General features: G+C 41.1%; 1 protein-coding gene across 1 annotated transcript in view; it reads right to left on the bottom strand.

Annotated features, from left to right (window-relative positions):
- The window catches only part of GK (glycerol kinase), a 35,067-nt gene extending 26,478 nt beyond the window's left edge, over positions 1-8,589 (bottom strand). The window contains exons 1-4 of the mRNA XM_084294855.1: positions 8,400-8,589; positions 2,174-2,247; positions 1,442-1,548; positions 795-872 (exon numbers count right to left, since the gene is read on the bottom strand). Coding sequence (XP_084150981.1) covers positions 795-872; positions 1,442-1,548; positions 2,174-2,247; positions 8,400-8,477 — 337 coding nt within the window. The 5' untranslated portion in view covers positions 8,478-8,589. The remainder of the gene's footprint in view (positions 1-794; positions 873-1,441; positions 1,549-2,173; positions 2,248-8,399) is intronic.
- Positions 8,590-14,504: the final 5,915 nt, after the last annotated feature.

The following is a 14,504-nucleotide window of genomic DNA, read 5'->3' as shown; positions in this document are numbered from 1 at the left end:
GGATGCACTCATTTGATTTAGAACTAATGATTTGAAAACTCAAACAGGATTTTCCACATAATGGAATATATACTTTTCTCTACGAGAGTATTAGCAAATGACTAATGCTGCTTACCTTATAGCAGATGAGTGTCATTAAATTGGAAGGTCAAAACAAACAGCAGGTTGATTATTTACTATAACTATGAAAACTCTGAACTGAAGCGCTATGCCAGAGCTATCATAGTACAGCTGAAGATAAAGCTGTAAACAACAGAGGAAAATACCCAAGAGTCCTGATCTTGCAATGATACCATGCTAAACTAAATTGCCATAGGCTAAGACAAACAATCTAGACAATTACCATTTCTCAGCTGTCAATCTCAAAAGCCAAGGTAAATTAAAAATATAAATACAAATCAGTATTGACTAAATCTACATAACGTGTTTCCTTTAAAGTTAAATCAAAGTTAAATCAAACTCTGAAAATTTAGTAATCTTCTTCATTTTAATGGAAGTGGTTGTGCATAAGTCTGGACTTCATGACATGCTAAGGATGTACAAAACCCCTTAGGAACACTGCTTTTTGTTAAAAGACTATTAAGTGATTTATTAAGTTATTAGGTATTAATTAACAGAATAGTCTTTTTTTAATTGCACTTGCATATACAAACACACAGCAGATGACACAGATCTCAAACACTCAAAGAAGTCAGTAGGCTATATCACAATGAGATCTGAAAAGAACTAGGAAAGCATTTTTCTACAACACATTCATTCTACAAAGTTACATATTTAGGAAGTATAGCAGTTACCAATTGCGTTATAAAGAGGTTCTCCAGTGATCTTGTCCCAAACCACTGTTGTTTCCCTCTGATTGCTGACTCCAATGGCTTCAGGACAAAATAGAAAGAAGTATCCTTTTCAGAAGGTTTGTTTTCCTCTTTTTGGGGGTGAGGGAGGGAAAGGAGAGGTGGAGATGAGGGACGAACAGGTAAGGAGAAGAGGAAAGTAAATGGGAAATAAAATGCTTCCAACTTTTTCATGTTACAGTCTAGAAAGATTACTTCTATTAACTGTCGATTCGTCTTTCACTGCTTAACTTACATGCTCTAAATCTTTTCTTTTTATTTAGCTCAAACTGAGACAGCACCAACACTGACAGGTAAACTATTTTTCTCCCAGTAACTCCTAAACATTTTATATTTCAGAATTTCTTCATTCATTGCCTGTCACTGTGATTTTGTAAGATTGTTTAAGTCTACTCTGTAGATTTTGCATTGCTGATATACACAAACAGCCTCTTTTCTCATTACTTCTCCCAGACAAATGACTCTCAGTAAGAGTTAACATTTTCTTTGAGGCTAGTGCATACTTTCTCCTTATTGACTTAAAAAATAATCTGACTTGCTCAACTACGAGCATATTAAAGCCATGAGTTACACTTAAGAACTGGGAATACCTTTTATGTTAGTGATGTCTATGTTCAGTTGTTGCAGTTTCTCACAGGTTCTTTCCACACATTCATAGACAGACTTTAAGATTTCCTTTGGATCTTGTTCCACCCATCTTTAATAAACAGTCAATAAAAATGCATGTTAAAAAAATACAGTTAGGAGAAAAAAATCAAGTCTATTCATTTTGACACAATCATAAGTACAGAGAATGTTTTACATACCTATAAAAAGTTTAATGATTTTCAAAGCATTTTTAAAGAGTAAGTTGTATTTTCATAGCAAAACTATCTGCAGAAAACAAGAATTTTGTTTTGTTTTATTCCATACAGAGGGCTTTGCAGCAACCAGTAGGTCAGTTAACAAAATGATAGGTCAAACAAACAAAAAACACCTCAGAGAACAAACTGTGCCATCTCTACGGACTAAGCTGAAGAATATGATTAAATTGCAAAAATAACCAGCTTTACCACTTTAAACAAGACCACAAGAAAACGTGTTAATGATTGGTCAGAGTGAAAAACTAAGTATTTTTAGTTTACGTAACACAAAGCACATACTAGATGCCTAAAATAGTTATATTATGCCATTTTTCCTACCACAGAATCATTTATAGCAGATAGTATGTTCTAAATAGTCATTTTAGATCATCGACTTCAGTTTTGGTCATTCATACACAACAATACATATGCTCTACTGAAATGTCCATAAATGAATAAAAAGCCACAGAAAATTCATACCCTTCTTTAGGGAATTTCTGCTGTATCTCAACCTGATGGTGACTCAAGAGCTCCGCTGTTTTTGCATTAAACACCTGCAAATAAATTACACAGTTTAATTTTCTATGAACACAGAAGTTTAAACAATGATAAATAACATTTGTTCTTTGGAATAAATACAGTGAAGTTATAATTGATAGCCACTTTCTCATGTATCAACAACTACAAAAAATATCCATAAGCAGCGATCAGGTATTAGCATTTATGCAATATTTTGGTAAGCTTTGCTGTCAATGATAACTGCTGAAACCCTGATGTTCAGAAATGTTTTAGTTACATATTCGAATTGTAGAATAGAGCAGGCTGGAAGGGACCTTTACACACGTCTGGTGCAACCTCCTGCTCAAAGAAGGGTCACCAAGCTGCCCATGGATTTTTTCCAAGCAGGTCTTGAAAACCTTCAGGGATGGAAAAAGCACAACCTCTCTGGAACACGTTAAAAGTTATTTTTTCTATTCTATTCCCCAGAAGAGAATTCTTAAAGAGGTCTATGTTCTTCCTTTTCTGTTGTCACCTGAGAGATTACACAGAAAAGCACCACTGTATTTTTTTCATTGTATTTACTTAGCTCTGTTTCACCTACCAGCTCAGCCTTGACATGAAGCTATCTTAGAAGAGGGTAAGCTCTGTCAGTAACTGCATGCTTGCAAGGAATTGATATAATTGGATAAGAGTCTTAAAATGCTAAGCAATACGGTTAATAGGAGAGATTGAGTCTTGCGTGTATGTAGCAAGATATTTTTACTTGAAATTCCCTTTATGCCAAAAGCGTAGTAACATTTACTAAGGTGTAATAATAAAGATAGAAGACATTTTATTGAACACAGGTTTAATATGTATGTATGTGACTTATTAGCAATGTTAAATATTCAGTAATCATTCACCATTAATCATTTAGTATTCCTTGAAATAGGAGGTAGCACATAAGGATCCCTACTCTTAGAAGGAAATAAATACAGATTCCACCACACGAGGTCACTCATTAAACCTAGAGTGTGTGACCTGCAGATAATAAAGGGTGAAGCTCTAGCAGAGCGAGGATTTTGCCTCCTTCTAAGTAAGCTGTTCTAGCAGGAATAATTTCTCAACAGAACCAGTAAGACTACAAACGCATGGATTTTTTTCATGTCCACAGAGAAGAACTAGGTAAACACAAACTCCCAGTCCAACACAAACAAACCCGCAAGCTTCTGACATCCTCAACAAAAGCAGCAAACGCTCCTTGTACCTCTGGGCAAGGGATTAAAAAGAGTTGCTGAAAACAATACCATGTTATATAGTAATAATAGAATTTTGATACACAGAAGGAAGCTAAACATGAAGGAGACATTACATTTAAACCCATTAGAAAATGGTAAACAATGTAGGAAATAAGCAGAACACATTGTAGCTCTTGCTCACCCCCACCAGGCTGTGGCCAAAAAGAAAAAACTACCCTTGTTTCTCTCTGACAGTGGTGCAAGAGAAATAGGTGACAATGACTAACACAGATAAGGTCAACACATTCCTGTTGAAACAGGTTTGAAGTGTATTTCCGTAACTGCTTTCCCTCCTTTCTAATTCATTAATAGCTGATTCCAGTTTATAATAATGATCTCTCACTTCTCACAGGGGAAAAAAAGTCAAAGTCAGTTTTGTCCTAATTGTATCAGCAGTAGATACAGAATTGTCTGGGCCATTTGGGCATGTAGAGCTATCTTGGGGCAGAGATGATCTGATGGAAGGCAGTGAAAACATCTAGAAATGTACCAAACGCTCTGGTGAGGGATTAAGGCAAAAAGAGTAACACCCTCCTTCCTCTCCCAGCAAATGTATCATACAAAGAAGTAGAGCTAGAGCTTTGACTCAAAACAATGAAGCAGAGAAGGCTATGTAGCTATGTTGTATGAAAGCAAGCAAACAGAAAAGCTGATCATTTAATTCAAGCTGTTTCATCCATGACATCACACTAAGGAGTGCTAACAGTTGCATGGCATTACATTCACCCTTTATCACCTTAGTGGAAAAGAATTCAGATCAACCAGCCCTACCAACTTTCAAAGAATGAAAAAGAACCGTGAGACAAACAAACACAAGGCTTATGTAAGTGATGAAGAAGCTTCATGGCTGAAAACACAATAAACAGTGACAGATTTTACAAGTAACTTACCATTAGTCATAACTCTACCTGCAGAAAAGCTACTTCAGTTAGCCTATGCTGTGTTTTGATGAGTTTATGTTAAGCTGAAACAGCTATGGCTTTGTAGGCCAACACTCTCAAAGACGGAGTTTTGAAATTGCATTGAAATCAACCCAACTGGGGAAAGGATGACAGAAACAATAATTCCACCCTTAGCATTTAACCAGAATTAGCAAGCAGGCAGGCAGATTTCATGAATGAGCATTTTAACTCATCTCAGAGAAATTATCTTGCTTGGAAGGCTCCTGTCAAACAGCTCCTCCCCTCCTCCAGAAGCACTTATGATTATGGGAATAAAAAGCAAAACCGTAACCCTTTTAAGTGATAAAAGCTAAGAGTTCACGGAAAAAAAATAAAGCATTTGCAACATTTTTAACTTCCTTGTTAGCTACATGGCCAATTTTTTTGTTTTTCCCAAAAAAGTTGGGCTACTTAGTGGAGGAGTAGAAGGGATTCCCTTCTGTAGGGTAAGCTCAATGGATGCTATGTGTTTCCTTAAGTAAAAGCTGGTTTTGTTTACTTAAAAGAATGGTTATGGCGTGACATAATTTTATTTGAAGTGTTTCTTCTGGATATCAAGGCAGAAAAAAAATGTGCACAGGGTGGAAAAAAATAAATCTGTGACTGACTGATAAACCTAGGACTTGGAGTACAGTATGTGTAATTCACTGTATTGACACTTCATCGAATATTTCAATTCTTGCTGTTCTTGGGTAAAATGCCAGAAAGGCTTTACCCAGCAAATACCTTTCAAGAGATCAGGCAGAGCCATTAACTCCTGACCCCAAGGCTTTTAGTGAAAGTAGCAGGTGTTACAATGGATTTTAATGATATCATTCTTGAGTAAAATGGAGTGTGATAGATGCAAGTATTTGATGAACTTATTTGGCAAAACATCTAGATCAGAATTTGTACTCAGGTACAGTTGTTTAGCCTACCCATTTTTCCTCCAGCTTGGTATCTAAAGAAAATGAGCTGCAAGCAATGGGGATGGCACTCAAAGCCCTGAGCTCTCTCCAGTAACTCTGAACCGGTCATCCAAGCTCATCCCAACTTAACAGGAAAACTGAGATCTCACACAAGGAATGACAGTTTCTTTTGCAGAAGAAAAGATCCAAATAAAGGTCCTCTGAGGGCAAGGCGACAGCATAAGCTAAAACTGTTTGTGTGCATTGTGTGTGATAAGGATAAACAAGGAGTGACAGTAACAGAGATGCAGTTTCCTCAGTTCTGATGCTTATTTATCATCAGACAGCCTCATTCATGGACGCAGGAGAATCTCACAAATCCTGGCTTGCGTCCATACATAGAATCGCAGAATAAGTAATGCTGGAAGGAATCCCTGGAGTCCTCTGGCCTGACCCACTGCTCAAATAATGTTAAATTTAAAATTACACCTGCTTATTCAGGGCCTTTTCCAGCCAGGTGTTAAGTACCTGCAAGGATAGAGATCTGTCTTTTTGGGCCCTGATACAGTGTTTGAGCCTAGTGAACCTTTTGTTCCTTGATTTATTTGAGGTTTATGTTGCTGTAACTTGTCTTCGTCGCCTGTTTTCTTTTTCTGTGCTCCTCTGAGAAAAGCCTTGTTCTGTTTTCTCTACATGCAGTGTTTAGATAGCTAAAGACACCCCTTCTATGCCTCCTTACACTTCCCCCAGACAGACAGCCCAGGGTCTCCCAGCTTTGCCTTGCATGTCACGTGCTGCAGCGCACAAACCACATTAGAGACCCTCTGCCAGCCTAAGCTCAATTTTTTGGACTCTGTTCCTTTGGGCGGGGGGGGGGGGGGTGGGGCACAAAACCAGACACAGTGTTCTCAGTGCTGCCTTGTAAGTGGCACATAGACAGGAATAATTAGTTCCTTTGATCTGCTGGCTGTACTCTTCTTAACATGGTTAATCTTCACCGCTGCAAGGACACACAGCTCTCCTATGCTCAACTTGCTGTCCAGCAGGACTCTGGATCCTTTTCCACCAAGCTGCTTCCAAGCCTTCTGTCCCAAGCGCTAGAGTTTGTTGAACTTCATAATGCTTCTGACAGGCCAGTTCTCCACCAGGACTTCCAATCAACTGCTCACCTGCAAACTTGAGAGCACATCCTAACCCACCACCCAGGATGCTGATGAGAATACCACAGGGTATCAGCCCTCACTACCAACCCCTGTGGAACATCACCACCATTTAGACTGAACTATTGATGCTACCCTAGCCAAGTTTTTCACCCAGACATCTTTAGGCAGATCAAAATCTTGTCCTCTGTTTCAAAAATAAATAAATAAAAAAAAAAGGTAATGGCTGCACAGCATAGACAGGTGAAAAGTAACCAACAGTTTGATTTTGACCAGTGACTTGCCTGGGAACACTAAAGGGGGAAAAAAAAAAAAAAAAAAAAAAAAGGTAAAGAGATCAATGAGAAAGCAAATGAGCAATGAGAAAGCAAAACAACTAGCATCTGTTAACAGGTAGCAGAAGAGCCAGGGAAACAACGCAGACAAAGGGAACACCACCATTTGTCATACAGCATTTCAAAGAAAAATCTCTTCTAACTGTGGCAATCTCTTTCCTGTATAGGATTATCCAGATACATGTATTGCTATCTGAGTGACTGATGTGGCTTGTAGCAGATCCCTGCATGCTTTGCCCTCTGCCTCCTTACCCCATGTTCTGATTTTAATTCAGTGACGAAATGCATTTTTTGCTCAAATTCATCCAATTTTATTATCATAACAGTTTGATTGCACCGTCAAGGTAAAAGAATTTAGAAAAACTGAGACTGAAGATATGAAGAACTGAAAAGAACGATAGACACTATATACTTTCTTAAAAATAATTAAGTAAAAAGGTATGGCCTCTTCTTTATTTGAGCATCTGAATTCCTGAACAGAAACATACCTCATTTCAGACAAAAAAAACCCACAAACAATTAAATAACAACTGACAGTATAAAAACTGCTGATGAATGCAATTAGTGCAAGGAAATTCTTTTTAGAAGAACTTGTACTCATAAAAAGATCTTGAGTATGAAGTTCAAAGTGTCACTTTCAGTTCTACTAGTACTTTCCCTGTAGGCTAAGAAAAAGAGTTAACTCAGCTGCACGTGTAAAGCAGACAGAATTTATTTTCAGGCATTACAGGGAACTTTTCCAATTATTTTTTTGAAAAGGGCTCCTGACTGGCATTCCAGATAGCCCGCTGGTGTCATTTGTCAGTTTGGAGTTTCTCTGCTTTGTCATTTGACAATCCCATGAAGGTCGTGATATTGAGAAATAACGGTAACACAGGTCAAGATACTCGGTCTCCTGCTTTGTGAAAGAAAATTCCACATGGGGGAAGCATATCTCATTCATCTTCCCAGTTTAACATCGTGCATATTTGGCAACATTTCCTATCTGGTTGTTACCTCTACGTAGGTTCCAGAACAGAAGCTATCACCAGGGTCTATGTCAAATGGCTACAGCTTACTGACTAGGAGACAGGACAGCATGCATAGAGATTTGCAAGCAGGAAGCTGTTCTAGTAAGTTAGGGAGATAGTAATGACATTAGTTACTGTCTATTGCATAATATGGAAATGACTAGAGCCTTAACCTAGGGAGCTGTCATTAACCGCCCCATCCTTAAACAAACCCGTCCTCCCCCGCTGCTCAGCCAGGCCCACCTTCCACAGGGTGGGCGAACCCAGCCACCTGAACGCCGGGACGCGCTGACACCGAGCCCGGAACTGCAGCAGCCGCCCCAAGAGGCCCCCACAGCGGGCTGGAGCCCGGCCGGTGGGGTTTTTACACACGGTATCTCCCCGCGGCCGCCCGGAGGGAGCTCCATCCTCCTGCATGCAGCAGGCCGGGGGGCCCTCAGCACTCCCCCCCCTCCTCATCCTCCTGCGGGGGCGGCAGCCAGGGCAGGGCGGCGCTGCCCTTCCCCAAGGGCGCAGGGAGGCTGTGGGGAGGGGACACCCGGCGCAGCGTCCCCGCCCCGGCCCCCTCCCCGCGCGATCCCCGCGGCGTGCTCACCAGGAAGCGGCTGGAGCTGGTGCCCTGATCGATGGAGCCCACCAGCGGCCCCAGCGCCACGCGGTCCGACGCGGCCATCAGGACCACCACCACCAACCTCCCCCCCCTCTCCGGCTAACGGCCGCCGCCGCCCGTCCCCGCCTTGCAACGGCCGCGGAGCGGGGAGAGCCGCTCAACGGCCGCGCTCGCGCTGCCCAACCGCCCGCCCTGCGGCGCGTGGCCACCGAGTGAAGCCGGCGGGCGGGGCGGGGCGGGGCGGGGTCGCCAAATGGGCGGGGCCAACGGGGGGCGCTGCCGCCCGCGTCGCGAGCCCGCAGCCAATCGGCGCCCGGGGCGCGGCGGGGGCGGGGGGGAGAAGGGCGGGGCCGGGAGGCGCAGGAAGCGGGACGGGGGTGGCGGAGGAGTGGGCGGGGGGCGCGTGACGGGCGGCGCGCGGGGGGCTGTTGGTGGCCGTTGGTGGCGCGAGGGCGGGAAGGCTGAGGCGGCCCCTGGGGGGAGCCCGGGGCGGCTTCGTGTCCCTCTCCAAGCCCGTTTCTGTCCCGTACCGGGCAGCTCCGAGGGCTTCTGAGGCAGCCACCCTCGCCTGGGGCAGCCACCTGTGAAACGTTGGCCGCAACAACGGGGTCGGTGTCGCTTCGCAGAGCTGGTCTCTGCATCCAGCAGAAGTACTGACTTCAATAAAAAACTAAACCCACCCAAACCCCATGATCTTGGTCCTCTGGCCTTCCTACGTGTCGGCAACTAGTGCTTCAAGAAAAACTGCTGGTGTTGCAAGACCCGCGATGGAGTTGCAAAAGCTAATAAAGCTGACTAAAGCATGTGAGAAGTTAACTAGTGAAACGTTGCGGTAAATCGTCCTCTGCCGGCTCCAATTAAATGGATTTGTCTTTGTTTCCCGTTGGTGGTAGTTGTCCAAAGTTGAGGTATTTTGTCAGAATATGGTCAGATGCAATCAGATTGCTGCTGCGTGGTAATATGTGGTGTGACATCTGATCCAGTGCTTCCATTTTTTTGTGTCTGTTGGCATCAGGGCACCTTGGCATGGATGCTAAGGCTCTTTACTAATGTATAATAGATAGCAAATGACTTAGTTACAGCCTGTAATTACAAAGTCCAAAATGAGACAGATAACAGTTTAGTAAGAAGTTGCGTGCTTGTAAGAGTTAGAGTAAGAAAGCACTTGGAACTGCTTACTAAATGTTACCAAAGATTCTCTATTACCCTAAAATGTTTTAACCACGACTGGCATTTCTTCTTAAAATGTCAGCTACGGTTCAGAGAATACTTAGCTCTGAGACTTTGCTTCTGCAGCCCAAACGGAATGACCCGAGGCAGGTGGTGCAAGGAGGTGACAACAATCCTCTCTGGCTGTGCAGGAGAACCCTCCAAATTCTCCACCTGTCAACTCTCACAACCTACACTGCGGGCAACCTCTACACTACAGCCACGGGCAGCAACCACAGCTGACTCTAAAAGTTTATGCAGGGCTACACCATCTCCATACAGGCTAACAGCTCAGGGAATTAATCTCAGAGCATCTTATTGAAGTCTAAATTCATCAGTATAATTAGTATGATTTTTTTATTTTCTTTTCTTTCTTTTAAAACCTGCCGTATGATGTTTTGAACCTAAATTTTAGCTCGAGGTATGACATAACTGTTTTCAGCAAAGGTTGAGGTCTCTCAGGATCCAGAAAAGGAGGAAGTAATATCATGACTGATATTTATGCAAAACATGAAACACTACTGCACCTATACAAAATTTTAAAAGATCACTGAGTTACAGAATTTTCCTAGGATGTGCAAATCTACCATTTTCTTGGGTATTCTTTAGCAGTGTCTCTGTATTTTCACACACCTGGGAAAGGAGAGATGGAAATGATAACCTGTGCCATTTCTTTACCCTGCAGCAGACTCTTGAGCAAGACAGACAGAAGCAGAAAATTTTGGCAGACTCTAGAAAATAGTGTCATGGAGAACAACTTAGTCTTCCTAGCTCATTCAACAGAATAGAGTAATATGAATATTCAATAGAACAGCGTACTCTTTATCCTTCAATGTTTTTATTTTGATGTTTGAACACTTTTTTTTTTTTTTTTTTTTCTTTCCCTGTGGTATTTATTGCTTTATAGTTGAAAGTTGCTCTTTGCAGACCTGTCAGTACAGATAGTGGGCACTGTTCCAAGGAAGCTGTTTGCAGGGGAAGGAAGGGTGGAGCTGCGGCCATACCTCTGTGGTGAGATGGTGCGAGGCTACACGCGGCTCAGATATTGTTAAAGGAATTAGTTTGGTGATGGAAGCAGTGTGCCCAAAGGAGCATGAATATCGGTGTTTCTCCACTTCTGAGTATGTATAACCCCACTGGTGGTTTTGGATATTTTAAGGGAACGAACACGTTTGATGCACATTCATTAAGCACATAAATATTTACAATACATTTTTCCAAGACAAGTAATTTGTTTCCTAAATAACTGTTTTCAATAGCTAATAACACCTTCCCCTCCTCCCACCCTTTTTTTTTTTTTTTTTTTCTTTTTTTTTTTTTCTTCTTTTTTTTTTTAGTATCAGCAGAATGATGGAGGCATGTTGGTAATTACATTCTGCTCTTTCTGGCTGATTCTTCTTTATTGACCTCAAGTTGAGGACAAAATGTGACCGTGTCAGGCTACTCCAAGCATGTGATACCGTGTGAATTAGAGAGTGGATGCCAGACATCCACATGTCTTTCCATTTCGCCTGTTAGTGACACAGCTCGTCAGGCTGAATCCTGCTGTACCTTACTGATGTCTGATCTTTGTGTTCCTGTAGGAAGAGCTGAAGGGAAATATTTGGAATTGGCCTACAACAGGTGTACACACAAAGTGTGAAGCGTGCCAGGATCATGAGTTATGCTGTTGCATGTACCCTTTTGCCTACTGGGAGCATGAATGATACATGTGAGATTGCAGATGCTTGCACGCTTGAATACATTCAGTATCTCATGCCAGCCCAGGGAGCAAACACAAATAGATCATGACCTTGGTTGCCGGTGCCCTCACATTTATGGTACGTGGTCTGCAGCACTTGCATGCAGGGAGCCTTTCCACGGATATAGAGGAAGCAGATTAGAACAAGCAACTCTGTTCTCTATCCTAGGCTTATTTTGGAAGGTGTCCACAGTGCTCTGTCACCATTTGGCAAGAACAGTTTTATTGTGAAGCCATGACTGTGGTGATGCAAGATGTCTTGCAGGATGCATTTTACTTCTGACCTGATATTAAACAATAGTTTTCCCTGAATCAGATTTTATATTTAGAATCACTCTCTCACTCTTCAGACCCTGAGCAATCATTGTTGCAGTTACCATCTCTCATGTGGACAAAAGCAACAGTCGGATGAAGTAAATTCACACTTTAAAGACAATGAATGCCACTTTGAAAAGTAGTTCTTAAACCAATAAATCTGTACATGCATAGTATTACTCAAATCAAAATAGAAAAATCAGAAAGAAAAAAAAAACCACCATGATTATTTTTATAGATAAAAGTAAACATTCTTGGGAATTAAAATGAATAATTCAGAGAAATATAAATATTCATTACTGGTATAGTAGGTACTCCATGCCTCAAAATCCTTAACTCTGAGGTGCTTGTTCTTCTAACTTCCATACAGAAATTATGGCAGCTTACTGCAAAATTAATTCCCAAGGGAGAATGGACACTGCATCGAGGAAAAGCATTAAATTTGAGATAGCTTTCTACTTGTTTGCTGTATTTTGATGGCTTTCTTTTTTTTATCCTTCCTTCCTTCCTTCCTTCCTTCCTTCCTTCCTTCCTTCCTTCCTTCCTTCCTTCCTTCCTTCGTTTCTTTCTTTCTTTCTTTCTTTCTTTCTTTCTTTCTTTCTTTCTTTCTTTCTTTCTTTCTTTCTTTCTTTCTTTCTTTCTTTCTTTCTTTCTTTCTTTCTTTCTTTCTTTCTTTCTTTCTTTCTTTCTTTCTTTCTTTCTTTCTTTCTTTCTTTCTTTCTTTCTTTCTTTCTTTCTTTCTTTCATCCTATTTTTCCCTATCAAATGAATTAATCTAGTTTGTGCTCCATAAATGGATGATATGAAGACCACTTCACATAGACTCATCCTGTTCTTTAATTTGACTTTCAAATTAGCAAAGGCAAGGCAACTGCTATTCTTACAGTACATCTTCTGACATGCATCTTTTTTGCACTTGATATTAGCAATTTAAGCTTATTTTTAGAAATATCTATGCACAATGATAAGATTTAGAAAAAAATATATGTTAATATTTCTCTAAATATTAACGTTTGTCACTTTTCTGTATAAACACAGTCTCGGAATGGAAATGTTAGCAGTACACACTCTAGACTCTGGATTCCATCTGTGGATATCAAAAATTCCAGGACAGCTGTAGTGAAACTATTAAGAATCATCGGTGGAAATTGTATGAGAACCTGGAAGCTAACACTACACTGGATTTCAAGAATTTCTGTTAATTCTGCACTAACCTGAGCTCTTGCATCATGCAGAAGAACTGAAAATAGAAAAAGAGTGTTTGAAGTGAGAAGCATCATATAGTCCAGAATGATAGTGTTGATTGAAACATATCATCAAATATATCCTTTTTTTGTAGAAATATATTTAATTATATTAAGGAAAATTCGTTTTAGTGTATTTAAGGAAGTACACCCCATGCTTTTGGTTGCAATTTCAGTTTTGTTATTTCATGCTGAATTGCCAAGCAACATTCAGAGAAAGGGCATTAAGAATTTAATACTGATTATTCTATGGTGGTCATGGCATTTACCCAAGTTAGTTAGAAGGCCCCGGGATCCATGTATTTCTTTGTCTGTGAACTTCAAAAGCTGTTGGCGTATTGGCTCTACAAACCCTCTTGCAGCAGTGTCATGCTCCTAGCATTTTTTTTACAGATATGGAGAAAGGTTCAGAGCAGCTGCATTACTAGCCAGTGGTCACGCAGCAAATGCTTAGCAGAGCAGAGGTAAAGGACAGCTCTCTCTCAGGTCAAAAGGCACTGCATTCCTTATCTGCTACATTTCTCAGGAATCAGTAACTGCATTCCTGTTGACCTCAGAGAGCAGGGCTGAATTACCTAATAATAACCAGCAGAGGCACGATTCCACAGGGTAAGCTGAGCCAGAAGCACATAGGTACTAAAAGAATGCATGTTTACTACTGCCATCCAGTTCCTGCCTGTGCACAGTTTCTGCTGCTTGTGAAATGGGTCTGGTTTTTGTTGGATGCCTTCTTGAGTTGTCTGAGCTCATTAACATGGCAGAGAACAAACCTAGACAAAATAAAAGTGGATTGTTTTCTGCCAGGAAGCTGAATTGGCTCGCTTTCTGTGATGAGTGCCAGAGCTGGTGCAAGAGCAGAAATTTCCACAGCTAGGAGCATGGGAAAGGTTAAGAATAAGTAGGAGATGATGTGGAGGAGTCGAAGGACAGGATGAAATACCAGCAATAGCAAGCTTTTACACTGCCACTGCTCATGGACCTCCAACCTCCATATCATCACATTGAATGTCAGCTATCTCCCAGGACATTCTGGAGATATGAACAGCTATACTATTGTCAAGAAACTGTATCATCTGTTTCTGAGAACAACTTTGATATATCACTATCTTCAATTTTACATATATCTACATGAGATATCACAAAACTAATGTACCTCTGTCATGAAACTGATGGGAGAGCTCGGCTATGTAGCGGTGTTCTGAAGATTCCTCATGCCCTGGTTATATCCGAAGGCAAAATGAGGCCAGCTACCAGTAGCTGGAGTTTTAGGGGACTAGTAGATAATGTATGAAGAGGGGCTAAGAAACCTGTGTTTGCTCAGCTGTAAAATAAATTTGAGGAAACATTTATACTGCTGCCTGTACTGCCGGGTGGGAGGGTATAGAAGAGGTGGATCCCATCTGTTCTCAGAGGTGCATGATGGTAGGACAAGGGGGAACACACACCAATAGGAACACGTGAAATTATGATCAGATGTAAGGAGGGGCTATAAATAATAATAATAAAAAAAAATTTAAGCTATTTATTTTTTTTTCCCTCACAGTGAGAAGTGTCAAATACTGGAGAAGGGAAGTTGTAAAA

The sequence above is a fragment of the Netta rufina genome (assembly GCF_964035555.1).
Source record: "Netta rufina genome assembly, chromosome: 1".
In the NCBI taxonomy this organism is placed as follows: domain Eukaryota; kingdom Metazoa; phylum Chordata; class Aves; order Anseriformes; family Anatidae; genus Netta; species Netta rufina.
Note: the sequence above shows the minus strand (reverse complement) of the source record. Positions and strands in the feature narration are given on the sequence as shown.